General features: G+C 45.8%; 3 protein-coding genes across 3 annotated transcripts in view; 2 read left to right on the top strand and 1 right to left on the bottom strand.

Moving 5' to 3' along the window:
* Nucleotides 1–306: 306 nt before the first annotated feature.
* Nucleotides 307–2,859, bottom strand: RELL2 (RELT like 2). Its single transcript, XM_063087930.1, has 7 exons — nt 2,676–2,859; nt 2,229–2,294; nt 2,067–2,133; nt 1,441–1,626; nt 795–1,170; nt 636–669; nt 307–357 (listed from the first exon to the last, which is right to left on the bottom strand). The coding sequence occupies exons 1-6, from the start codon at nt 2,857–2,859 to the stop codon at nt 637–639; spliced, it is 912 nt and encodes a 303-aa protein (XP_062944000.1). The 3' UTR covers nt 307–357; nt 636.
* Nucleotides 2,860–4,242: 1,383 nt separating this feature from the next.
* HDAC3 (histone deacetylase 3) lies at nt 4,243–18,634 on the top strand. Its single transcript, XM_063086166.1, has 15 exons — nt 4,243–4,336; nt 4,443–4,525; nt 5,825–5,967; nt 10,610–10,691; nt 10,802–10,858; nt 10,975–11,030; nt 11,422–11,555; nt 12,066–12,146; nt 12,512–12,585; nt 12,749–12,813; nt 14,047–14,136; nt 14,263–14,321; nt 14,573–14,652; nt 14,923–15,080; nt 17,976–18,634. Exons 1-15 carry the CDS (start codon nt 4,282–4,284, stop codon nt 18,043–18,045), a joined length of 1,287 nt encoding a protein of 428 aa, XP_062942236.1. The 5' UTR covers nt 4,243–4,281; the 3' UTR covers nt 18,046–18,634.
* A 2,024-nt stretch (nt 18,635–20,658) lies between these two features.
* The window catches only part of LOC134370609 (protein diaphanous homolog 1), a 42,377-nt gene continuing 37,345 nt past the window's right edge, over nt 20,659–25,690 (top strand). The window contains exon 1 of the mRNA XM_063087661.1: nt 20,659–20,892. Within this exon, the coding sequence (XP_062943731.1) occupies nt 20,776–20,892 (117 nt within the window). The 5' untranslated portion in view covers nt 20,659–20,775. The remainder of the gene's footprint in view (nt 20,893–25,690) is intronic.

The raw sequence follows: 25,690 nt of genomic DNA, 5'->3' as shown, positions 1-25,690 counted from the left end.
TTGACAGTGAATAAAGGGCACGAAGGCCAAGCCAGGGCCTGAGCCTCTTGTGCCAAGAGGGCAGGGGACCTAAGGTACTATTGCTTTAGGAGCCCACCAAGGGCAGGGGTGTGCTCCAGCTGCCACACTCTGGTATATGGAGCGAGGTGTTGAGAAAGGCAGGTCAGGTAGCCTGTTGGCAGGCAGGGAAGGGGAAGAGACTGAGGGACAAGGGGTTGGAGGGGGGACTTCTCCCGAGGTCCCCCAGCCTGAGACCGTGCCACTCCAGGTGGAAGTAGAGCTGGTCCTCAACTGGGGGGCAGCGCTCTCCAGTGGAGGGGAGGGCCTTCATGCTCACCCACCCCCTGGCCTTGCCAGCTGGTAGTCCATCAGCGCAACGAAGAATGAGGTTTAGAGGAAAGGAAGAGTAACAGTGTTGCTTCCTGTTCAAGCTCTGTCCCAGCTTCTCCCCAGGGGCTGCAGGACCTTCTCTGTCCTCTGGAGCACATACCCACTCCCTACCATGAAACTAAGGAATTTGTAGCAAACACTAAGCCTGCAGTTCATCCTGGGCGTTCAGGAAGCTGATGGGCATAGATGGTTTAAGTAGGGGGTGGCACAACAAGATTGCCTGACTTGGGCTCAGGCAGACTCACCTTATACACCCCCTGCTCCCCGAGGTGGAGACACCTGAGAGAAGGGGGAGAGATCAACAATGGGAAAACAGGAGATGAATCATATCAGTGCACCCCAGAGTAGGGGGCAATAAAAACAGCCCAACACTGCGCACTGCAGCCCTGGCCAAGTCTTCGTACCTGGTGATCTGAGGTGTCTGGTTTTCTTGGCTGTTCATTTGCCTTTTGATTGGGCAGCCCTGGGCTTGGGTCCCTCCCTCTGGCCCCCTGCGCTGGCTCTGTAGAGGTTCCAGTGTTCCTCTCAAGTGCACGTGGGACTCGGTTGCTGTCCCTCAGTCTTCCATTCTGCACTGGGGGGCTCGCTAGGGCCTGGGGCTGTGGCCCCTCAGAGGGCAGCCTCTCAATGGCAGGCATCCCTGCCCTGGGCTGCCCTCCCCCAGACCCTTGACCTCCCCCTGGGTCCTGTCCCCCACCAGAGCCCCAGCTCCTGTCAGTGGGTGACCCATCACGATGCTCATGTAGCCCATATCGCTTCTCAATGTGTGTCACTCGGAACCTGGGAGGGGAGGGAACACTGGAGCTTAGGACCATAACGTAGGTTGCTTGGCCCTCCCCTCCAACCAGGGACATCCTGGGTTTGATGTACACTTCCCTCTGGCCTAGGGCAAAGAAGGTCTTCTCAGATTGTGGGGCACATTGTGCAGACTGACTCCTGCTGCAGTTCCCAGTCCAGGAGGAAAGAGCTGGGGCCCACCTTTGGGGCCAGATGCCTGATCATTGGGGCCCCCATCTCAACCTCCCTTTCCCTGGGACACTCTCTCCCCACCTGCCCACAGAGAACACGGTGGTCTCTCCAGTCCGGGGGCGGCCTTTTCCTTCCTTGGAGCGTCCTTGACGGACAAGTGGGGGCCTCTTGCTGCGGCTGCAATGGATGCAAGGGGCTGCAGAGCCCAGGTGCACTGTGTGATGATGGGAGGGGGCTCTGTCCTGCAAGCTGGAGGTGGCGTCCATGCTGGTAGGGAGGAGGGGAACAGGGGTGACATTTCCATTTCCCTTCCTGTTCCATTTCCTCCTTTTCTTTCAGCATACTTCTTAAACCCCCAGGCTCTCCACTTTCCCCAGACCCCAACATTCTTTTCTTGTGTTTATCTAATAAACTCAATATTAAGATGTTAATGACCTTGTGTTCTCCTTCCCAGAGCTGTTTGCTAAAAAGTGAGCAATTCTTAACCCAAAGGAGTGGCACTAGAAGTGAATGTTAGGCTTGATATCTAGACGGGAGAGAGTTTGAAGGACTCAGGATTTCTACAACACTTCTTCTTTCTTGTAAGTTAGCCAGCCCTGCCCTCCTTCCAACCCCAAACATGCAAGGAGACTGGGAGAGGATTGTGCTGGGGGAGAGGGTACTCTCCAAGGCAAGCTAAGTCATGCTGGCCCTTGTTTCCAGCTCACCTAGATAGCTGCATTGTCCCTTCTCCTTCACTGTCCCCCAGCATCTCCTTCAAGGCCTCGGCATTGGCTGGGCGGAGAAGGAAAGGAGGGAGTCAGTGGAGGTGGATGTCAGGGCAAGAGAAAGTCGGGGTGGGAGGGAGCAAGGGGCTAGCCTACACCCACCTTCATTTTGGATAATGCAGCGAACAATCCTCTCTACTGTGTCCTCATTCATGTCATCGTCCTCAGCTGAAGGATGAAAGAATTTGGCAAGGAAGTGGGAATGAGTAAGCTTTGGGGGAACATTACCTGGTGGCCCCCATGGCTTGTTGCACAAGACATATCCCTTTACCTATTTACCGTCATGCTGGACTTTAGCATTTCAGAAGCCAGAAAAGATGGGGAAGTCAATGGGAGCCCAAGACTGCCATCAGTGGACCCTCCTGTCCTTGCTGCCTTCTCTAGCCTTTCTTTCAGAGTGGTGTCACCCCACTTGCTAACTCAAGAAAGCATCACTAGGCTTTCTGCAGACTTGATGGGGATTTGGCCTGGGGCTATTGGCCAGGGAGGCAGAAAGAGAGGAGTAAGGGAGAAAGGTGACTGAGCCAGGGTTGCAGGCGCCTCACTCACGGGGCTGGAGCTGGGTGTCGTCAGGCTCTGAGCCCCTCGACGTGCGGCAGCGGTATCCCTTCTTCTTGAGCACGTGGCAGATCATGAAGCCTACGAGGCCCATGAGGAAGAAGACCAACACAAGCAGAAAGAGCATGTACAGTTCATGTTGGGGCGGCTCCAGGTCAGGCTGTGGTTCCGACATGAGGCCCTGGGGGGCGAGCGCGGGCCAGGGCGCCTCCTGGGTTTAGGGGGCTGCAGCTAGGGGTAGAGGAGGGGTAGGAATGCTGTCCTCAGGCGCGCCTCAGAGGTCCGGCCCCACCCACTACCCAACTAGGGAGCTGTCCGGGCCAGGGGTGCTGGTCCACCAAGATGGCCCGGGGCAGGTTAGATGGCGGCTGCGGAAGCCCTCTTCCACGACCCCTAGTCCCGCTTCCCCGACGCCCAGAGCGTTCCCCTTTCCAGCTCGTCCCGCGCTTTCATCCCTCCAAAGGACACTGCAGAGCGAGATGGGACGGAATTCTCAGGCGGCGGGCGCACCTCCTCCGCTCCGGCCTGAGCAAGGCCTCTGCAGCCCCCTCCTCTCCCTGTACTCCCGCACGCCACCCCACCCCTTTTCGGTTCCTCCCACCCTGACCACCTGGCCCACCCGGTACCGGTGGTTTGGTTCTGGCTCCGGCTTTGGCTTGGGTTCCGGCTCCAGGGGCGTCCTTGTCCGGCTCAGGGCCCCCGACGCCCTCCCGGCGCTCATCCCTCGATTCCTCCCCCTCCCCCCTTCGCCGCCTCACCGGCTTCGGGCTGTGGCTGCGGATATTGGTGCCACGGCAGGCGGGGGAGGGAAGGATGGAGACGGATGCGGGCTGGTTGGGAGCGTCGGCAGGCTCCAGACTACTCCGGCCCTGGGTAAAGGAAAAGATGCGGGGCGCCTCCGCAACCGCCCTGGATTCTCAAATGCCCGTCGCCAGCCCCAGACCAAGGGGCGGAGCGCAGGTGTGCGGGACGGAGAGCGTGAGCCTTGCGCGTGTGTGAGCGCAATTGGGGTGCGCGCGTGACTGCGCCGCCCCCCCCCCCCCCCCCCCGGGGAGAATGTGCGGCGCCGAGTCTTGGTCCGGCCGAGGGACAGGCAGTCTGGCGGGGTGCTCTTCACTGGTCTATCCGGCACGCCTGGCGCAGCTCCTGCCCTCAGATGCCCCGGCTGAAGGCATAGCCAGGAATCTTCCCAGCGGGCTGGAGGAAACAGACTTTCTGCACCTGACAGGGTCGGCGTGGCCGGATCTTCGGAGGCTCCTAAGGAGGTGACCACGGCCTGCACCCCGTTTCGGGCAGGCGGCTGGAGGGGATGGCTCGGCTTCCCGAGGATTTGACCCCCGCCCGGAAAGAGATGGCCTTCGCATCCTAGGACCGATGCTACCCGTCCCCCGCCCAAGCCCGGAGGCTCAAGCCCTGGAACCTAGAAGGGCGAAGCGAGGCGAGGGGCGGGACTCCCGCAGGGGGCGTGTCCCGGGCGTGGTCTCGGTTGGGCGGGGCCGGACTCGAGGTTCCGCAGAGGGAGGCTGCGTGCTTGCGCAGCACGTACAGCCGGGGGTGGGGCTGGCGGCGGGAGGCGCGGACCTGCTGCCGCCGCACTATGGCCAAGACTGTGGCCTATTTCTACGACCCCGACGTGGGCAACTTCCATTACGGTGAGGGAACAGGGTTAAGTGCGAGGGGTTGAGACGCGGAGGTTTCGAGGCAGGGGCTGCAACTCTAGGGCTGGGAACTGACGAATTCCCTTCTCCTCACCCCCAGGGGCTGGGCACCCTATGAAGCCCCATCGCTTGGCATTGACCCATAGCCTGGTCCTGCACTACGGTCTCTATAAGAAAATGATCGTGAGTCCGGCCGCCTCTGCCAGGGATTGCGGATGGGGGCGAGCTGTGGCCTTAGGGTTAGGAGGATTGGAGTGAATGCACCAAGTGCGACCCGCCCCTAGAATAGGGGGGAGCTAGGTAGAAGACCCCAGGAGTACCCCTTATATGCATAGTGTTGGGGGTGGGGTCCTCTGACTTAATGGGAGTTACTTTTTCACCTTAGGCCAGCCACCCTTTGACCTCAGGCGGACCAGCCCTTGGCCTAGGGTTAGGGTGGTGTGGGGCTGATTTGAAGACAGAAGGTGTGCAGCTTAGGGTGTGGACAGTGCTGTGGCTTCAGGGATTGGGGGGGCATGGATCCCTATATATGGGTGTGAGTTTACCTTCAGTTTCCACCCCTTCTCTGCCACCTCTCTCTACCTTCAAGGAGCTTAAAGCTCCTGGAACGACTGTGCAGCCCTTCGTTTAAATGTGTATGCATGTGTGGAAGAGAGCAGGAGATGTCCTGGATTTTCTCTTTTCAACCTAGAATACCTCCGTGTGGTTCTGCTTAATGGGTACCCAATCCTCCATCTCCCAGATATATACATGCTGTCTGTCCCAAGCTTGGAATTTATAGCTTTGATATGCGATAATAACTGTTAAGCCCAGCCCTTATGCACTGCAAGGGGAAGTAGATAACAGTATGAATGAACGTTCACTGCTTGTGTGAGGCACACTCAAGTGGATTGGTCATAGAAAAGACAGGCGATGTTAGTGTAGGAATCTATGAATCTCTTGAGACCATTTGTATGTACTTGTGTGTATTTTCTGGGAGAAGGAAAGCTCTTCTTGCCCAGTTTTCAAAGAGAAATTTGAACCTTCCCTCCCCTCAGATGATAAATCTTTGGTTTAGTGTCTCGGATTTTAATTAGAAGGTTGTCATATATCCCATATATTTGACTCCAGAATTAAGAACCCAGAGAAGAGAGAGGGCAGAATCAGAGCCCAGGGAAGGATATGAGTATGGAGAGAATCAGGAATAGGAGATCCAGGGAACAGGAGAGGTGGATCAGGGCTCAAGGTTGAGAAGGTAGGAGAGGCTGGGCTGGAGGTGGAAAGGAGAAGTAGTGGTCTTTAGGGGGCTTGATCATAACCCACCTAAACAGATTCTCTCTTCTTCACTGACCTTTGTCTTACAGAACAACAAGGATTAGGGGGTGGGGGAGATTGCTGTGTATGGTTTTGGACAGTCTCTAGGGCTGGGTTTAGTGTGGGTGGTCTCAGCTCCTTCAGTGGGGCTGACCCTGCCTGGGCTCATTTTTCTGTCTCCATTCCGAGGTCTTCAAGCCATACCAGGCCTCTCAGCATGACATGTGCCGCTTCCACTCCGAGGATTATATTGACTTCCTGCAGAGAGTCAGCCCCACCAATATGCAAGGCTTCACCAAGAGCCTTAATGCCTTCAACGTGGGCGATGACTGGTGAGGAAGGACTGGGACTTTTGATGTTAAGCACTTTGATCCTAGGCCTTTCAGTGAGGTCTGTGGCAGCAGTGGGGAGATATGAAGGGGGACCTACTTGTCAGTAAATCATCATTCACTCATTTGTTTGTTCAATGAATATTTATTGGCCATTTATTCTAGGCCAGGCCCTGGGCTAAGTGCTGGGGATGCAGTGATGAACAACAACAACATTTTAATATTGTACTAAGTCCTATGATGGAGAGGTACATGATAGACTATAAGAGTGTGTACTTGGGAGAATTATATAGCTTGGGGGTCGTTGGTCAGTGGAGACTTCCTAGAGGAAGTATTGAAGATCGAACTGAGATTTGAAAAAAGAGTAGTAAGTACATAGGTGAAAGGTGACTGGAGGGTGAGGGGAGGAATGTAGTGGGCAGTAGGGACAACATGTGCTAATGGTCTGTGCTAGGATAGAGTATAACTCATTTGAGGGACAGAAGAATGTCAAGAACAGAATATGAAGAGAAGAGTGATCTGAATTGAGGCTAAAGAGATAGGCAGGGCCTTTTAAAAGTAAACAGCTCTATTATTAATTGGGGTTTTTATCCCTAGAGTAGAAGGAAGTCATTAAAATGGTTTTTTTAAAAATATTTTTTGGGTTTTCTTTGGTGGCTGGCCATATGGAGATCAGAATCCTTGACTTTGATGTTATAACACCACACTCTAACCAACTGCACTAACAGGCCAGCCCCATCAAAGTGTTTTAAAAAGCAAGGGAGTGATTGTACATTGAGCTTGTATCAAATGTAGAATACCCAAGGTTAAGGCCTGTGGAAAAGGGAGTAGACAGCAAAGATAAGCCAAGATCCTTGTTTATACTTTAGTATACCTTCATGAAAAAATAATAACAGCTACCATCTACTAAGTTCTATTTATAAACTTTAAAGTTTATTTTTAAACTTTTTATCAGGAAAAATGTCAAACTTTTCTGAAAGTAGAGTAGTATAGTGAACCACCATTTATCTATCACCTAGCTTCAACACTTACGAGCAAATGGCCAATCTTACTTCATCTGTACCCTGTCATGTTAGATAGATTACTTTAAAGTAAATCCTATGTCACATTCCTTTATCCATAAATATTTTATGTATCTCTAAATGACACTTTAAAAAAAACACACACACAATATCATTATCACACTGAGAAATAGACAGTAATTCCTTAATATCATCAAATATGCAATCAGTATTCAAATTTTCCCAGTTGTCTCATATATTTTTTTTTTTAGTTAGTTTATTTAAATCAGGATCTAAACAAAGTCCACACACTGTATGTAGTTGAATGTCTTTGAAGAGTTTAATCTGTAGCTTTTCCCTCTCTTCCTTGAATTTATTTCTTGAAGAAACCAGGTGTTGATCCTGTAGTTTCCTAAGAGAGTTACCACTTACTGAGTGCTTTTTCTGCTTGATATTATGCCGAGGGTTGGTGGTACATCATTTATTCTCGTATAACCCCTGAGACATGATAGTCCTTTTCCTGGTGTTATACGTAAGTAAACTGAGGTTTGGGAAGATTTAGGTAACTTAGCTGGAGTCACATAACTGGTCAGTGGAGGTAGCAGGATTCAGATCCAGAACCCATGTTCGTAAAACACTTCACTAATCTGTTTCCCTGAAAGATCCTGATGACAGAAGCTGCCAGGACTGGAGGATAAAAGCCAACTCCTTAGGCTGGCATTAAATTTCTTTCTGATCTTATCCCCACACCTCAGCTGCATGGAATGCCTTCCTGGAATGCCCTTGGTTCTTCATTCAACCTTTTAAAGCATTGTAGGCCTTTATACCACCTCCATGAAGTGTATCTTGACTACACAAGCCCACAGAGCTCTGTCCTGTATACACTGTGGCCATTTGATGTTGTTACATGCTGTCTTAGGAGGTTTCTTGTTTGTTTGTTTGTTTGTTTTTTTTTGGTTACTGTTCCTGCTGCTATTTCTGAGTTTACTTCGTAGAGCTGGGAATGTAGAGTCAGTCCTTAGGCCACAGCTGGGGCCCTAAAGATGCTCTTTGTGTGGTTAGAGAATACTACCTTGGGTTCTTTTGTGCAGCATTCATCAACCTTAAGCTATAGCTGTGTGTTTCAGATGAGAATCAGGGATTTTCCTTCCCTTTTTTTCCCTTTTAATTAATTTCTGATTGTTTTCAAAGTAATCTAATATAAATAGCTGAATCATACTACAGGGCTTTTAATGGTTAAAAAAAAGCAATCCCAGACCTATCCTTCCCAACCCTAAATCTCTCTCCCCAGTGGCAGCCACTTTCAGCTCCTTTACCTGTTCTTCTGGTATTTATCTTTGGATTTCAAAATAATATTAATCTGCTACTGCTGCTGCTAATCTGTAATACTTAGGTAATACCTACCATGTGCTAGGTATTATTCTAAATGCTTTATAGCCATTAGCTCATTTACTCTCAACAATCCCTATCAAGTAGGGTCTATTGTCTCTATTTTATAGATGAGGACAATTAGGCACAGAAAGGTTAAACAGTTTGCCCACCCTCATATTCATTAGTAGGTGTTAAAGAGCTAGGGTTTGTTTTTATTTACTTACTTTTTTATTGAAACATAATTGATTGTACATATCTGTGGGTACCACATTGAATTGAATATCAGAACTGGTATGCAGTATGTGGTGTTCAAGTCAGGATGATTAGTATATTCAACATTACACAATGTAATCATTTTTTGTGGCCTTTACCAATTTCTCGCTAACTCCTCTTCCCCCTATCCCTTTCCCACGTCTGATAACCAGTTCTGTTCTCTCCTTTTGAAAGTTCAATGTGTTATTGTGATCATTGTATCTTTCTTTTTTTTTAAAATTTGTTTATTTTTTTTTTTTTAGCTCCCACTTATGAGTGAGGACATGCGGTATTTTTCTTTCTGTGCCTAGCTTATTTCACTTAGCATAATTTTCTTTAAGTTCGTCCATGTTGCTGCAAGTGGCAGAATTTTCATTCTTTTTTATGGCAGATTGGTATTCTTTTGAGTATATATATCACGTTTTCCTTATCCAGTCATCCATCGATGGTCGTTTAGGTTGGTTCCAACTCTTAGCAATTGTAAACAGAACTGTGATAAACATGAGAGTTCAGGTGTCCTCTTGACATGATGCTTTCCATTCCTTTGCGTATATACCTAGCAGTAGGATTGCTGGATAGTATGGCAGTTTTATCTGTAGTTGTTTGAGGAACCTCTGTACTGTTTTCTATAAAACACTAATTTATGGTCCCACCAACAGTGAAGGAGGGTTCCCCTTTCTCTGCATCCTCACCAGCATTTGTTATGCAAAGAGTCAGGATTTGAACCTAGGTAGGCTAGCTCCAGAATCTGGGCTTGTAATCATGCTACCCTACTGTATTGTCTCTTACTGTTGTTTCTTCATTTATCAGTTTTAGGCATTGTCTATTAAGCTCTTAGTATGGGATAGTCTTCTCATACCATCATTCTGGCTTCCCCTCCCCTCCCAGCTTCACAATATAGTTGTATTACAATTTTTTAATAAATCAGTATTTTATGTTTACATTATTATCACTATGAAAAAATCACTTACTATTGAGCCAAATCATTTACTTTGATTTAATCTATTTTCTTGTACAACTTTTTGTTTTTCCCTGGAGCTGAAAATTGCATTAATTTTTTCATTTGCTTAGTTTTCTAGGTATCAATCATTAATTCTTTCCAAATCTCTTAAGAAAGTATAAAACTCCCTGTGATTCTGTTTTTCATATGGTCAAATATATCAGCTGCACTATTTCTTGGAGACCTAAAACTAAGAATTTTTTTAAGTCTTTCCTTTCTTTAAAGTCAGGATTATGAAGGTATAATTTGTGTACAGTAAAATTCACCTTTTTTAGGTGTAACAGTTCTGAGAGTTTCGATAGAATGTATCAAGGTATAGAATATTTCTGTAACCCCACAAAGGTCCCTCATACCCTTTTGTAGTCAATCCGTTTTCTCCACCTTAGCTCCAGGTAACTATTGATTAAATGTTTGTCCTTATATTTTGCCTTTTCCAGAATGTTATGTAGATGGAGTTGTACAGTAATATAGCCTTTTGTGTCTGTCTTCAAGCCTCTTCTTTTTATAAAGAATGTAGGTGGTAATAATTATAGCTAACATTTACTAAAGCTTTACCAGGTACCACACACTGTGCTAAGGGCTTTCTGTGGGTTATTTCATTATTACTGTTTCATGTATACAGGAATATAATTTTTTCTTTAAAATGTGTGCCTATAAAGATTATTGACCATTATGTTAAAATGTGTTACACATAGAAGAAAAACAGAGCTCATGTTTTCTCTCAGCTCATTTCCTTTCTTCGTGTATTATACTCAAGTACCTAGAAGCTACTTGCTTTTCTACCAAGCTAGGGTACAAACTCCCTGACAGTTAAATGCTTCTTTGCTTTTCATCTGGTGCCTTGCACAGGGCTTGGCACATGGTTTGGTCTAAAATATTTGTTGAATAAATTTGCAGATAGCTCAGGTATGTAGGAGGGGGAGAGAGGGTTACTGAAAAATGGAAAATGAAGGAGTTTAGGGTGGGGAGGGAGGTATAGGAAAGAGGAAAGAGGGTTCTAACTTGCTCCTCTTCACTGCAGCCCAGTGTTTCCCGGACTCTTTGAGTTCTGCTCCCGTTACACAGGTGCATCTCTGCAAGGAGCAACCCAGCTGAACAACAAGGTGACACAGTCCCAAGTTCTGTTCCCTCTTTCCTATGGGTCCCAGGACTCAGAGCCTCAGCTTTGGGGATGGGCAGGAAGAAGACTGTAAATTGGGTGTTTCTCTTTCAGATCTGTGATATTGCCATTAACTGGGCTGGTGGTCTACACCATGCCAAGAAGTTTGAGGTGAGTGAAGATGGGGGAGACAGTGGCCACTCTCGGGTAGATGGTCAGGGTGATAAGCGGGGGTAGTTGCATGGAAGACTTGTTCCTCCGTTCATAAGATCATTGTTTTGCCATAGGCCTCTGGCTTCTGCTATGTCAATGACATTGTAATTGGCATCCTGGAGCTGCTCAAGTAAGTAGCCCGGGAGGAGGTGGGGGCACTTATAGGACTCTTAGCTGATCAGGTCCCCAAGACTTTGCCCTGGCCCTGACCCTGACCTCTTCCTCCTCCACTTGCTTCTCCCCATTTCTTGAAGCTTTACTTAGGCTGCTTCTTCCTCTCTTCTGCAGTAGCAGATTTGCTACTGCCTACTCACATTTCAGCCTTCTCTGCACATCCCTCTCTTGTCCCTGCCTCCAGCCTCCAGGCTGGAGCCCCAGAGTTGCCCTTAGGGAACTGGTGGTATTAGGTTTCAGGTGACTTGGGCAGAAGCAGACTCTTCATAATTCCAGACCCTGTGTTTGGGAGGAGTGGGTTGGGGGTTTCACCTCTACCTCAGACCCTGGCTTTGCCCCCATCCCAGGTACCACCCTCGGGTGCTCTACATTGATATTGACATCCACCATGGTGACGGGGTTCAGGAAGCCTTCTACCTCACTGACCGGGTCATGACAGTGTCCTTCCACAAATACGGAAATTACTTCTTCCCTGGCACAGGTATGGGAATAAGCATTACTATCCATTTTGCACCCCTCAGCTCTTTACCATGACTTCCTCCTTCTAAGCCTTCTGTTCTCAGCTCACATGTCCCCTCCTCAGAGAAGCCTTTCCCGACCACTCTAGTTACTGTAATCACCTCCTTCCCCAATTACTCTGTCACCTCACCCTGTTTGTTTCTCTCAGAGCACTCACTGCTATTTGTATTTATTGTGGTTTTTTTTGTTTTGTTTACCGTCTGCCCACACACCAAGAATATAAGCTTGTTGGGATTTCATTAATTCTGTTCACTACTATATCCCCAATGCTTAGTACACAGCGTGGCTCATAGTAGACCCTCAAAAAATGTTTGTTGAATGAATACAAGCTGCAAGAGACTTAGTGGGTCTAGGGAGTCTGTGGTGGAGCTACGCAGATGGAGTGAGAGGTCCTCAGAGTTCAGGTTGAGGTTGAAGCAGCTGGGCTGTGGGTGCTTTCCAGGCATCGCTACCACCACCCACTTCCCTATAGGTGACATGTATGAAGTCGGAGCAGAGAGTGGCCGCTACTACTGTCTCAATGTGCCCCTGCGGGATGGCATTGATGACCAGAGTAAGTGCTGATGTCTTCTTCCTGTTCACTGTGCCCCTTCTTTCTCTCCTTCAATTAATTTCTTCTGCCTGGTATTGTCTACCGTTGGGCCAGGTGTCCTTAAGGATGAATGGCCTTCATAGGGACCACGAACCCCCTGGAAATTATATGCAACATATCATGTATATGTTCATTTTTCTGGGAAAAGAGTAGTTAGCTTTCATTAGTCACTCATAGCATTCTAGGACCCCCTCAAGAACCAATGGTTTGGTTCCTTGGGTTGCCCCTTTCCTGGGCTACATGCTCTCTCAACCCCCTTTTTCCTTTTGTTCCCTGTCTCCCCATCCCATTGGGGTGTCAGGTGCCCATCTTTGGCCCTCTCTCAGGTTACAAGCACCTTTTCCAGCCGGTTATCAACCAGGTGGTGGACTTCTACCAACCCACGTGCATTGTGCTTCAGGTAATATTGTCGGTATCTCCTCAGGAGTGCTCTGTCTGGGCTTGGGGGAAGAGAGCAAGGAAGAGGAGTTTCCCTAGTTTGGTGGGGGAAGGGAAGAGAAGGACATTTGTGATGTTCTGATCAGTTTTCTCACTGCAGCTGCCTGGGGGTTTGTTTTTTGCAGTGTGGAGCTGACTCTCTGGGCTGTGATCGACTGGGCTGCTTCAACCTCAGTATCCGAGGACATGGGTGAGACTTGCCCTTCTTCCTCTTCCCCAGGTTTTCAAGTGGCCTTGGGCCTCAATTCATGGAGTGGGGGTAGATGGGGAATGGGCCTCACCTCTTCTTAGGAATCAAAAATTGCTACAAATTGTACTTGAACTAGAAAAGTCACCTTGAACAGGGTTCCCTAAATGGTCATTCATTTACAGTAGGTTTTTATTAAGTACCTATTATATTCTAGGTATTGTACTAAGTGATGGAAATGTAATGGGGAAACTCCCAGGGAGTTTATATAGTTTAGTGTAGAAAACAGACAAAAAATAAGTAAGCAAATGAGATAAGTAGATTGTTGTAAATCCTATGAAGGAAAAAAATAGAAAGCTGAGACACAGGATAACAGTGGGGGACCTACTTTAGACAGCATGATTTGGAAAGAGTTTTCTGAGGAGGTGAAATTTGAGCTGCGACCTGGAGGCTAAGAAGGAGTGAGCCATAAGAGGAGCAGAGAGCAGCCTGTCCCATGCAGTGAGAAGGGCACATGAAAGCCTCTGAGGCAGGAAATAGCTGAGGTAGTGGAAGAAATGAAAGAAAACCAGTGAGGCCAGAATGCAGGGAGCAAGCTAGAGGTAGTTTGAGGTAAGTTCTGAGAAGTTGGCTGTGGAAAGATTGCACGGAGCCTTTAGACCCTGGTAAAGAGATTAAATTTTATTCCAGAGATGATGGGAAACGATTGAAGGATTTTAAGTAGGGAAGTGACATGATCCAACTCGTGTTTTAAAGTGACTTTTCTGACTGCTGAATGGACAAAGGTTTGGGGTAGGGGTACGGGGGACAGGGGTAGAAGTGGGAAGGCCAGTTAGGGAGCCACTGGCATTGTTTAGGTAGGAGATGTGGTGCCAAGACTGAGGTGGAGGAGGTGGTGATGGAGAGAAGTAGAAGTTTAGCAGTATGTTTTGAAGGCTAGAACTGACAGAACTTGCTGTGCATTGATGAGAGTAGTTGATTAACAGATGGGGTGCCAGAGAGGGTGTTGAGTAAGACAGGTGGGGGGGGTGCTTTATTTTAAAATTTTTATTGAGATGCAACATATATATAATGAAGTACACAAATCTGAAGGGTATAACTCAATAAGTTTCACTACCTAGATCAAGATATAGAACATTTGTAGTCCCCTTATGTCCTTTTCCAGGCAATAACTAGATGTTTATACTTTGGCTTTTGATAACTTCCTCCACCTATTCCTCTGGTTCCTTTTAACAGGGAATGTGTTGAATATGTCAAGAGCTTCAATATCCCTCTACTAGTGCTGGGTGGTGGTGGCTATACTGTCCGAAATGTTGCCCGCTGCTGGTGAGGACCCTCCCTGATTTCCTCCTTTCCCCTTGTCCATTGTGAGCTAGGGGCTCCCTGAGATATGGCCAGGTGGGCCCTTCAGCCCACTTGGTCAGCCTACCTTGCTCTGCTGGTTGGTTTCAGGACATATGAGACATCGCTGCTGGTAGAAGAGGCCATTAGTGAGGAGCTTCCCTATAGTGGTAAGGACCACCCCACGACACCCCCACAACAGGAAGGTCATTCTTACCAGACCACAGAATGATCTGGTTTAAAGACAGATAGGAAATTTTACATTCTCAGAGCTCTGCAGACTAAAGCCCTAGGCTCAGAGCAGGGAGAAGATTGGGCTATTATATAGGGGGTCTGGGTGGGAAGGAGAGATTGGGAAGTCTTGGGATCTGCCTGTCTTGGTCTATGCCATATTTTCTCCTAATCCCCTCTTCTCCCCAAGAGTATTTTGAGTACTTTGCCCCGGACTTCACACTCCATCCAGATGTCAGCACCCGCATCGAGAATCAGAACTCACGTCAGGTTAGTAGCTTGGAGAAGAGCACAAGGGTTGGGGAGCCCAGGAGAGGTCCAGGATATTGGAAGTAGGAGAAACCAAAGAGAAGAAAGTTCTGAGCCATCAGCTACGAGGCAGTCAGGATTGGGGGGTAGGGACAGTTACCAGTTGGGGGACCTGAACTAGAAATGCCACTGATATTAAAACCAGGACAGTAGGGGTAGAAGGTAGCTAGAAGGGTGGATGCCCTGGGAATCACTGGGAGCTGCTCACTCTTATTCTTTATCTCCAACCAGTATCTGGACCAGATCCGCCAGACAATCTTCGAAAACCTGAAGATGTTGAACCATGCGCCTAGTGTCCAGATTCATGATGTGCCTGCAGACCTCCTGACCTATGACAGGACTGATGAAGCTGATGCAGAGGAGAGGGGTCCTGAGGAGAACTACAGCAGGTCTGGGGGAAGGGACTTGAGAGCAGGGGGTTCCAGCAGGCTTACTGGGGAGGCTTAAGAGGGAACAAGTAAATTGGAAGGCATAAGCTTAATTGTCCCTGGCTTACCACCTTTGTTCTGCTACCATTTCCCCTCTTTTTTTTTTCTCTTCTTTTTTACAGTTTTTAATGATAAAAGTATTACATACTTATTGTAAAAATTTTAAACAGCACCAAAAATGTTAAATTTGCTTTCATACAATCCCAGACCCATTCCATAGAAGTAACCGCTCTTAATATGTAGTTTCATTTGTATCTTTTTAGATAGACTTTTTTCTGTATAAGTATACTGTTCTACATGCAGATATAAAAACATATACACTCATTTGCAGTTTGTTGTTTGTGTGTTTTTTTGTTAATATAAGTAGGATCATTCTGTACATGCTTGTTGCTGTACAACTTACAGCTGGTGGTTGTTCCTTTTTTTTTTTTATTTTTTAAGAAGACAATGTGTCTTTCCATGTCAGTATATATATGTAGATCTGCTCCAGTATTTTATCAGCTATAGAATATTCCATTGTGTGGATGTAGCATAATTTAAGTAGCTACCATTGACTGATATATTATTTCCCATTTTTTGGCTATTTCAGTAATAAAGAATGTGGCAGTGAACCCCCTTACATACACATCTTTGCATGCTTGTTTGAGTGGGTTAGATTCCTAGAATTGTTGTCACTAGGTCAAAGGCTGTGTGCACTAAAGTTTTTTATATTTGCTGCCAAATTGCCTTCCAAAAAGTTATTAGCAGTTTACATTCTTGCCAGTATTTTACTCAGTCCTCCAGGTCTTGAGCTGGACATGTCACTGCCCGCATACTGCTCTCTAAGGCCCTTTGATTTCTTTGCCCTTTAATTTTTTCAGGTGGGATGATTGTATTGTGGTTATGTTTATTTATTTATTTATTTATTAAAGTCTTTGTCTTTGTGAAATACATACTAAAATATTTATAGATGGAATGAATTAGGGGGAAAAAAGACTAGGATTGAATTTTTTTTAAATCCCGAAACAAGCTTTTCTGAAATGTGAAGGGAAAAGACAACAGAACCCAGAAGTGCAGAAACAGATGCACCTAATGGAGAACAGATTTCCTTATGTGACTGAGGGATAGCCATAGCTGGACACTTGCAGGACACCCAGTCCTGCTCCCACGGAGTGTTAGAGGTTTGAGCTGGCTCTGCTGCAGTCTGATGGACTTCTCAGTCCCTTCCAGAATCTGTTTCTCTCTTTTAGTGTTCAGGTCTCTTTATCTCTTCTCTGGACCTAGGCTTTACCGCTCTGACCCTTGGGACCTCTCCAACTCCCTTCCTCCCTCTCACACTCTCTCCTGGGTGAGGAAGTATCTGAACATCTGGCCTCAGGGTTTCCTTTTTGACTCATCATCTAACCTTCTTAACGTCTCCAAGTCTTTGAGGCTTGACTTCTGGAAATTGATTTTCATTGTCTGATTTGGTTTGGTAAAATCTGTTTTTAAGTTCTTCCTTTTGTCTAAGTTCTTCCTTTTGTCAAAGTTTGGCTTTTTCATCTATAATTCCACGCTGGCATCTGGGCCTACCCTCTGCATTATACCTCCTTTCAACAGCCAGAAGAAGCATCAGGCCTCTTCCTGTTCCTGAGCCCTACCTCACTATCAGACCACCCACTGAGTTTCTGTTCTTCTTTGATGTCTGTAGCTCCAGCTTGCATACGACTTGCAGGGTAGTAATGATAAGAATTACCACTTTTTGTGGGTTTGCTAAGCACCAGACTCAGTAGTAAGTACTTTATATTACAACATATATATCATCATTCTATGGTAATCAGACAACCCTGATGGCTCTTATCCTCAAATAACAGGGGAGGAATCTAAGGCTCCTAGAGGTTATGTAACTTTCCTAAGGTCATACAGCTAGTTAATATTGACGTTGGGATTCAAACCTGAGTCTCTGACGCCACACTTTTTGCCCTTAAAATTTGATTTTCCCCACCAAGCGGATAGAGCCTTTCCTGGCTTAGTTCCTCAGCTTCTCTTTGATGGCTTTCTCAATTCTATCATTCCAGAGAATATTTTTTCAAAGAGAAAGAAATCAGTATTGAGTACCTGTTGGATCCTATGTTGCTTTCACATCTCTTCTCTCACTATAGGTTTGTAATATCATGTCAACACTCCTCTGCTTAAACTCTCCTTTCCGTTGCATGTAGAAGAAAATTCAAGTTTCTGACCATGGCTTAAAAAGGCCCTGCATGCTAGCTAGCCCTTATCTGCATCCCGATCTCATCTCTAACTACTCTCCTCCGTGCACACTACTCCCAGCCATCCTGGTTTTCTTGATCTTACTGGACTATATCAGTCTACTTTCATCTCATGACCTCTGTACTTGGTTTTCTTGCAGCTTGGAATGATCTTCCTGAAATCTTTGCCTGGCTACCTTCTTCTCAGACTTCAGGTCTTACTTCTTAGAACAACCTTCCCTAATAATTCTGTCTGAAATTTCACCCTTTTCCTCCCATCACTCTTAGTGAAGTCACTGTATCTCATTTTATTCATAGCACTCTCCACTATCTGAAATTATCATATATATTCACTTTGTTACCTATTGTCAGTCTCATTTATTAGATCAGCTTTTTGAGGATAGACAAAAACCTTGTCTAGTTTATTCTCTACCGTATTGCTATGGCTTATGACAGTTTCTGGTACAGAGTAGTCCCTCAATAAATGTTTATTGAATACATGAATGGATGAATTAATAGCAATCAGTCTCTACCAACAAGAGGAGATGAATGCTTCCCTGACAGAGGGATCCCTGAGAAATGAGGGTGCTGGGAGAAGATTGGAAGTTGGAGAATGGGATCCTGACCTCTCTCTCCCCTTGCTTTGCAGGCCAGAGGCACCCAATGAGTTCTATGATGGAGACCATGACAATGACAAGGAAAGCGATGTGGAGATTTAAGAGCAGCTTGGGTTGCTGTGTCCCAAAGAATTCCTTTTCACCTCTTGGTTGGGCAGGAGGGAAAAGGTGTGGCTCCCCCAGTCTTGGACTGGTCACCTCCAGGGCTTTTACTAACTCTGGGGAAGAGTTTGGAGACCACATCTGGTTCTAGAACCATCTACCGCCTTTTGCTCTCTTTTCCAAGGTCTGACCATGGTACCTATTAGGAATGAGATGAGAATAAGGATATCTGTTTCTGGGACAATATGGGCAGTGGGCCCTAGAGGTCAGTCCGCAGCCCCTCTGGCCCCTTTTTTCTTACCTGCTTCCCTCCAATCCAGAGATTTTTAGGGGTAAAGAGGTAGACAGGACTGAAGTTGCCTCTGACTTCCTCCTCTCCTGGGTTCCCCTACTGCAGGCCTTGCTTCCAGGGCAGGTGAAGCATGAGGGATTTGGGGAGGTCCTGGCTCCCTAACATCTTAATCCCAGATGATGGAAAGTGTGGTTTTGAGGGCAGGGGGAGGATGTGAAAATGTCTTGTTCTAACTTTTGGCTTTATGTCCATTTTACCACTGTTTTTATTCAATAAACCAAGTTGGTATTTTTTGTACCTTTTGCCTTTTTAGGGCTATTAATTCTTGCTAGTTTCCTATGTATGAAGGAAGAGAGAAATGGGGGTGATGATTATATATAATAAAAATCATAGTTAACATTCATTCAGCAGTTATCTGATGTTAGGTCCTGTGTATGTAATTCTACATGGATTATTTTATATATAGGGAGTTAATTGAGCATTCTGGTTAAAAGTTAGACAGACCTGGTCAGATTGATAGCTTAAGAGAGGGAGTAGATGACTTCAGGTTTCTGAACTTGGGTATGTGGAATCATGATGCTAGTTAGTGAAGAAGCACTGAGATAGAACATGTCAAGTGCTTAGCATAATGCCTGACATAAGAACTTGCTCACTAACTTTATGTGAAGAACAATGCTAGATACTGTAGTAGCCACAAACATGGACACTTCTCTGGAGGAGTTTACAATACAGTAAGGGGTATGATAAATGTAGCTAGCATATAAAAGTTTTACAAGAGAGAGGAGTGATAGATAGGTCACTTCCAGGGCCGGCCTGTGGCTCACTCGGGAGAGTGCGGTGCTGATAACACCAAGGCCACGGGTTTGGATCCTATATAGGGATGGCTGGTTCGCTCACTGGCTGAGCATGGTGCTGACACCACCAAGCCAAGGGTTAAGATCCCCTTACCGGTCATCTTTAAAAAAAAGAAAAGAAAAAAGAAAAAGATAGGTCACTTCCTCCATCCTTTGATCCTGTTTCTCAACACTCTAGCTTAGAAAGTAAGTAGCTTTTGAACTTTTTGGACAAATTGAAGTGTGATTTGGACAGCTCTAAGCAGCTTTCCATCAGGCAGTTAGAAGGTCTGTAGCACAAGAGAGATAAAGGCTAGATTTAGGAGCCAGCCAGTGTGGCAGAGTCCCTGGTATATACCAGGCTGTAGACTAAGTACTGGGGATTCCATAATAAGTCACTGACTCTGCCTTTCAGGAACATACACACTTGAAATCTTTTTGTCAGGTGTGATCAGGATGATTTGGTTCATACTGTGAAGGCCCACTGGCCTCATAATTTTCACACAAGGGACAGATGTAGCTGAAGGAATGTATGAAGTTGCTGAGGGAGAAAGTCATGCTAGAAGAGCAAAGAACATACTCTTGGAGAATACCCATTCTTGTCACTCATTCGGTTTACCTCAGTGGGGATCCTGGTTAAACAGGGCTTGGCAGCAATCAGACTAATCTGGGCTTAGATTTAAAAAAAAAAAAATCAACTGTGTCCTTGGGTAAGTCACTTCAACTCTCTAAGTTTCCTATTTGTAAAATAGTGAGATCAGCAGAATCTATCACATGGGATTGTTATGATTCAGTGAGGAAATACATGCAGTGTGTTTTGCATAGTGCCTGGCATACAGCAAGGTCATGAACTGGTAACTATTATTACTGTTTAGGCACATATTGGCAATAACTAGTTTGTCCAGATTAGAACATAACTAGAAAGTTGCTGACCTAGGATTCAAGACCAGGCAATTAAACTTCAGAGCTAGTCTGGTTCAGGGTCTAGCTAATGCCTTGGACCAAGCTCTGTTCTTGGTACATAGCTTTCATATGTACCCATAAAATGTAGCTGTCACTTTTTTCCATGTGTTTCATGGGTTTTGCACACATTACAAACTGCAGTATTCCGGAAGGCCTAGCGCTAAATTTTCTGACAGAATATCAGTCTCTTATGCGGTTTTTGGTTCGGATAGTAATATCCTGGCCAGAGGGTCCAGGCTTTACAGCCACGTGGGCGATGCGTGGGAGCAGACAGGCCTGTGCCTCTTCAGCCGCCAGGGGGCGGTGCTCCTCGCTGCGGCCGGGAAGCTGCACCGCCCACTCTCCATCCCCCAACGTGGGTCCGAATGGTTAGGTCCGCCGGGCAGGTAGCGCGCTTCCGCGACTTCCCTCCGCCCCCCCCTTTCCCCATTGGTAGGGGCTGCGGGTCCGGGCGGAAGTGGGGCAGGCAGGCGTGAGCGAGGCTTCGCCGTTGTATATTCATGAGGCGCGCGCAGCCCGGCATGCTAATGAGGCGGGGCGCGGCGGCTGGCTAAGGAGCTGCTGGGCGGCGGCAGCGGCGAGCGCGGAGCTGCCGGTGGGAGCGGCGTAGGCGCTGGGTTACCGGCCAGCGAGAACCAGGACATGGAGCCACCCGGAGGGGGCCTGGGGCCCGGCCGCGGGACCCGAGACAAGAAGAAGGGCCGGAGCCCAGACGAGCTGCCTGTGGCGGGCGGCGACGGCGGCAAATCCAAGAAATTCGTGAGTGTCCCTCCCACCTCGCTCCCTCTGCCTGGCCCGGTAACCTCCCTCTGGACCCAGGAGACCCCCGCAGCCGGCCCCAGGGGCACCCGCGTCTCCCTTCCTGGTTTCGCTTGGTTCTTGGTTCTTCAGCCCGACATCCTCCCGCTCTGGGACCTTGGGAAGCCCTGGAGTCCCACCGGCTCTTACCCCGGCCACCTCCGGGCTTCCCTCACTCCCCAGCCCGCACGCTCTGCCCTCCCGCCCTCATAGCCACGGCCGCCCCTCAGCCCCACTTCCTTTCTTCTTCCTCTGCTACCCGAACACACCTTCTCTTTCTTGGTTCCCTGTGCTCTAATGGGTCCATTTTCTCCTCTTACTCTTACCCCCTTTTTTGGTATTCTCTTATTTCCTTTCCTAAAGGTCACTTCCTTCCCCATGATTGATCCCTTTCACCTGCTAACTTTCCTCCCGCTCAGTCCCCTCCTTGGGCCCTCGGCCCGGTGTCACCTGATAATCCTTCCCCTCAGGAATGTTACCTGACTTGGGCCCTACCTTCTCTCCTCCTTTGGACATTTGTCCTTGCGATTACAGGAGTGGGTTCCTGCACAGGTCCTATGGTCATTGGAGCATGACGTTAATTTGCTTACCAGTATTTCTCTATTCAAATAACCTCTTTCTTTGCCCTGTTGCTTATTACTTTTCAGAGGGTTCAACTCTCTCATGATTATGCTTTTCTTGACCTAGGATATTGATGTGGGGAGGAAGTTAGACTGAAAGTCCAAGAAGTTTGTAATTGGATTCCTTTTTATACATTTCCTATGATAACCATCTCAACTCCTCTTCTGCTACTTCCTATGCCCCTAGGCTACTGTCATCCCTCTTCCTACCTGTAGAAGAGTGTAGCTTTCCTCGGGTGCCAATTACTTCCACTTGGAGTCTGAAGGAATATAGGTATTCGTGTAACGCTATCGTATTTCATTCCCTTTTGTCCACACTAAACCTTCTTTCTTACTCCTCTCTCCAGGGAGCTATTTGTTTGCTTTTCACTGTAAAAGCTTTGAACGATATGGTGCTCTAAGAGAGGGAAAGAGTCTTGGACTGTAATGATCATTTGCTAGTTGTTATTTAGTCATCTCTTCCATGTATTTACACCCCTACTCTAATATCTCTTTCTACTAGTCAAAGGGCTTGTAACTCTTATCCCCTTCTTTCTCTTAGCCCCATCTCCCAACATTCTGACCCAGCTCCACAAGTTTGGGAAGAAAATTGATAAAGTAATGGAAACAGGAAGAAAATGTGTTTTGTAACCTAGAAGGTTGAGACGCAGAGAGTACTAAGCAGAATTAAAATAATGACTCATTTCTTCCTACCTATTTCCAGCAAGACCAGGTGCTCCTGGACTGTCCTTTCCAGTGACATAGGGCAGTCAGTAACTGCCTGTTTTTATCTGGTGAATACCTTTTTTTCCAGAAATAGAAGATTAATAGTAGTGACACCCCCTCACCCTTTGGTGACTAAAGCAACATTTCCTATGTTTATTTAGGATAAGAACTGACCCTCTAGTTAGAAAGCTTTCCTTTCAAAACATAAGTTCTAGGGCCCTTGTCGTATTTCTGTATCTTTTTGTTTTAATTTTGTTTCCATGGGTACTATTTGATCTTCCTCATCTGAATTCCAGCTATTCCTGCTGATGTGTAGTGACCTCTGTGACTTGTTAATGTTTTTCAAGTCTTTAGTAGAATTTTATTTGTGCTTTTATTTTATTTAGTACTTGGGTGTTTCACAAATTTGTGAAGTTTGTGGTGCTGTAAGGTGAGAAACCTGAGGAAACTCAATTTCTTTTCACCTGTTTTTTTGAAATGTCCATGGAGTCTTGTATATGCTGAGTGGACTTGGCTCGGAGTTTTTGGTATTTGCTTTAGAGAGGGTGGAGCTGAACCAAGTTCTCTTTTTTTTCCTGAGGTGTTGGTCTTAACCCTTAATCTGCTGAACTGTTTTAAAACTATGTAGTAAAGAGAGTGAGGAGAATTGCATTAGTAGCTATGGAATGGGAAGATTTCTAGGAAAGTAGTGTTGCTTAACCCCTTTATTGCCAAGTACAACCTACCTTAAGGCGTCAGAATATTCTGTCTTCTTCATTGTTCTTTTTATGAGAATTCTGTGGAAATGAGAGATGAGGAGGAGCATACTGCAATCCACTTCTCTTTGTGTCTGTGTATTTATATGTGGGTGGGTGGAGTGGGTGTGATTGCTGGTGTGCTTTTGTTACCCATGGCTTAGTTTTCTTGAACTATAGGCTAAAACTGAAAAGTTCTTTTGCCTACTCCACCCTTTCTAGTGTGTCTTCTGGAACTTGATTAAGAATGTACTTTATAAAACTGCACTGGTTTGGACCAGGTTGTTTGCACTTGGGGGATTTCAATCTGGGTTTATGTAGGTTCTAAGTGAAACTGATGAGAACACAGAGCTTACAAATTGCCTAAGATCTACTCTTACCCCGTGAGTCATTTTGAGTGGAAAGGAGATGGAGCCTGTTTGAAAAGTGGTTGAGCATCAACTTTAAACACGTGATTGTTAGCAGTGCTGACGTGCGTGTGTGCGTGGCTGAAGCCAGCCTACCTGGTATTCCACCTTGGTTCTTCATGAGGCTGTCTTCTCCTGGGCCATGAGCATATCCCTTCTCCAGCATTAATTATCCCAGTTCCTTTCAGAAGTCCGGAGATGAAGGAAAGTAAAAATTAAGTGAACAGAGTGCTTTCTGACTTTGCAGCAGTGATGAATGAGGATGTCAAATAAAGTGATTTCTGAAATATATATGTAAGGGGAGTAATGTGAGGTAGAATTTTCTTTGAGACAAGTACAAGTAACAATATCAACTGGACCCCATGGGCTGTCTTTAAAGATAAGGCAGGACAAAGGGCAGACATTTTTAAGGTATCATTCTGTCATCTCAAAAACATTCCTATAGGTTCCCATCTCTCTTTCCAAACTAAATAATACTGTGTTTATTACTTTTTAAAAAAACACATGACTTGTACAAAGCTCTCTGTATATTTCTGTTTTCTGTGACCTTTTGGATCAAAGTTACTATCTTCTTTTACAGGAGATAATCAGAAATCCTCACAGGAGGTGAAACTGAGAGAATGCCTTAGAATTAAAATCTCTTTTCAGCTCTTTTAATAAAAAGGTATCCCAACATTTACCAACTCTTTTGGGTGGAAAGGAGATGGAGTCTAAGTTTAAAAAGTTTAAAGAGCTCAATCACTTTTTAAACTTAGACTACATCTCCTTTCCACCCTGGGAGAGTTCGTAAACATTGGGATACTTTTTTTTTTTTTTGCCTTTTTCGTGACTGGCACTCAGCCAGTGAGTGCACCAGCCATTCCTATATAGGATCCGAACCCGCGGCGGGAGTGTCGCTGCGCTCCCAAGCGCCGCACTCTCCCGAGTGCGCCACGGGGTCGGCCAGGGATACTTTTTTTAAAGAGTTGAACATTTTATGACTTGTAAGTTATGTTTATTGTAAAGGCTAAGGAAATAATGTGAGAAATGATTTAACTTTGTAATGGGCATATAAGTCAGAAGAGACTAATTTTATTTCCTGTATGATAGAATAACCTTTTGTTGTCCCTGAGGGTCATCAGTTTATTTTATTTTATTAATTAATTAATTAATTTTGAAAAGTGACATAGATTTCATCAGTTTATTTTATAAATGCATTGCCAAGTTATTCTTGGGGAGTGTTATATCTTCAGTGAAATGTAATAGAGGCTTAAAAGATAAGGTTATATGTCTCATGATTTAGAAGAACAGGTTAAAATAATGTTTATTAACAAAAAATACTAGGTATTATAGAGAAACAAAGGTTTTGTATATGCATGTGGTTTTTCCCATTTTATATCTCTGTAGTTGAAATCATTCATGGCTACAAAACCCATCTCCATTTTAAAACAAACTTTGTATTACTTAAGTGTTTTTCTTTTTCATGTTGAGTCTCCTATCCTCAATCACTTTTGTTTGAAAGTAGCAGGAAAAAATTTACCTCTTGCTACCAGCAAAACAGCATTGGATGTTTGCCGCTAGTTAGGGTTAGGTGAAACAAAGCCACACTCTCCCCGTGCCCAGCTGCAGGTCATCTCCTCCCTCTTTATTTTTATCCCTTCCCTGCTTCTGTAGGGGCTGGTTGGAACCTCATGAATAGCTAGGCCATTGAAGAATTAAGGGCAGTCAGAAGTTGTTGATAATAAAATTTCTTTTTCTTTTTTTTTTTTTAAAGATGACCAGTAAGGGGATCTTAACCCTTGACTTGGTGTTGTCAGCACCACACTGACTCAGTGAGCTAACCGGCCATCCCTGTATGGGATCCGAACCCATGGCCTTGGTGTTATCAGCACCACACTCTCCCGAGTGAGCGACGGGCCGGCCTGATAATAAAATTTCTTAAAACTTCAAAGCTAAAATCGAAAAGTAAAGAATATTTTAATCACTGTGAACATATTTTACTGTATATTCTCCTTGTCCTCTTTTTTTTTTCTTTTCTTTTTATTTTGCTGTCCAGTACAGGGATTCCTTGTCCTTTTTTGTTTCTTACAAAAACAGTTTTTAGAATCAAGGAACCCGTTTAAAGGACGTAAAAGAATTACTGAAAGAAAAGAGAAATATCGAGACCAATATTCTTTTTTGTAGTGTTTTTTTTTTTTTTTGGCAGCTGGCTACAGGGATCTGAATCCTTGATCTTGGTGTTACAAGGCCACGCTCTAATTGAGTAAGTTAATTGGCCAGCCCCGACATACCAATACTTTAATGAATTTTATCA

Source organism: Cynocephalus volans, chromosome 2 (genome assembly GCF_027409185.1).
Source record: "Cynocephalus volans isolate mCynVol1 chromosome 2, mCynVol1.pri, whole genome shotgun sequence".
NCBI classification, from domain to species: domain Eukaryota; kingdom Metazoa; phylum Chordata; class Mammalia; order Dermoptera; family Cynocephalidae; genus Cynocephalus; species Cynocephalus volans.
Note: the sequence above shows the minus strand (reverse complement) of the source record. Positions and strands in the feature narration are given on the sequence as shown.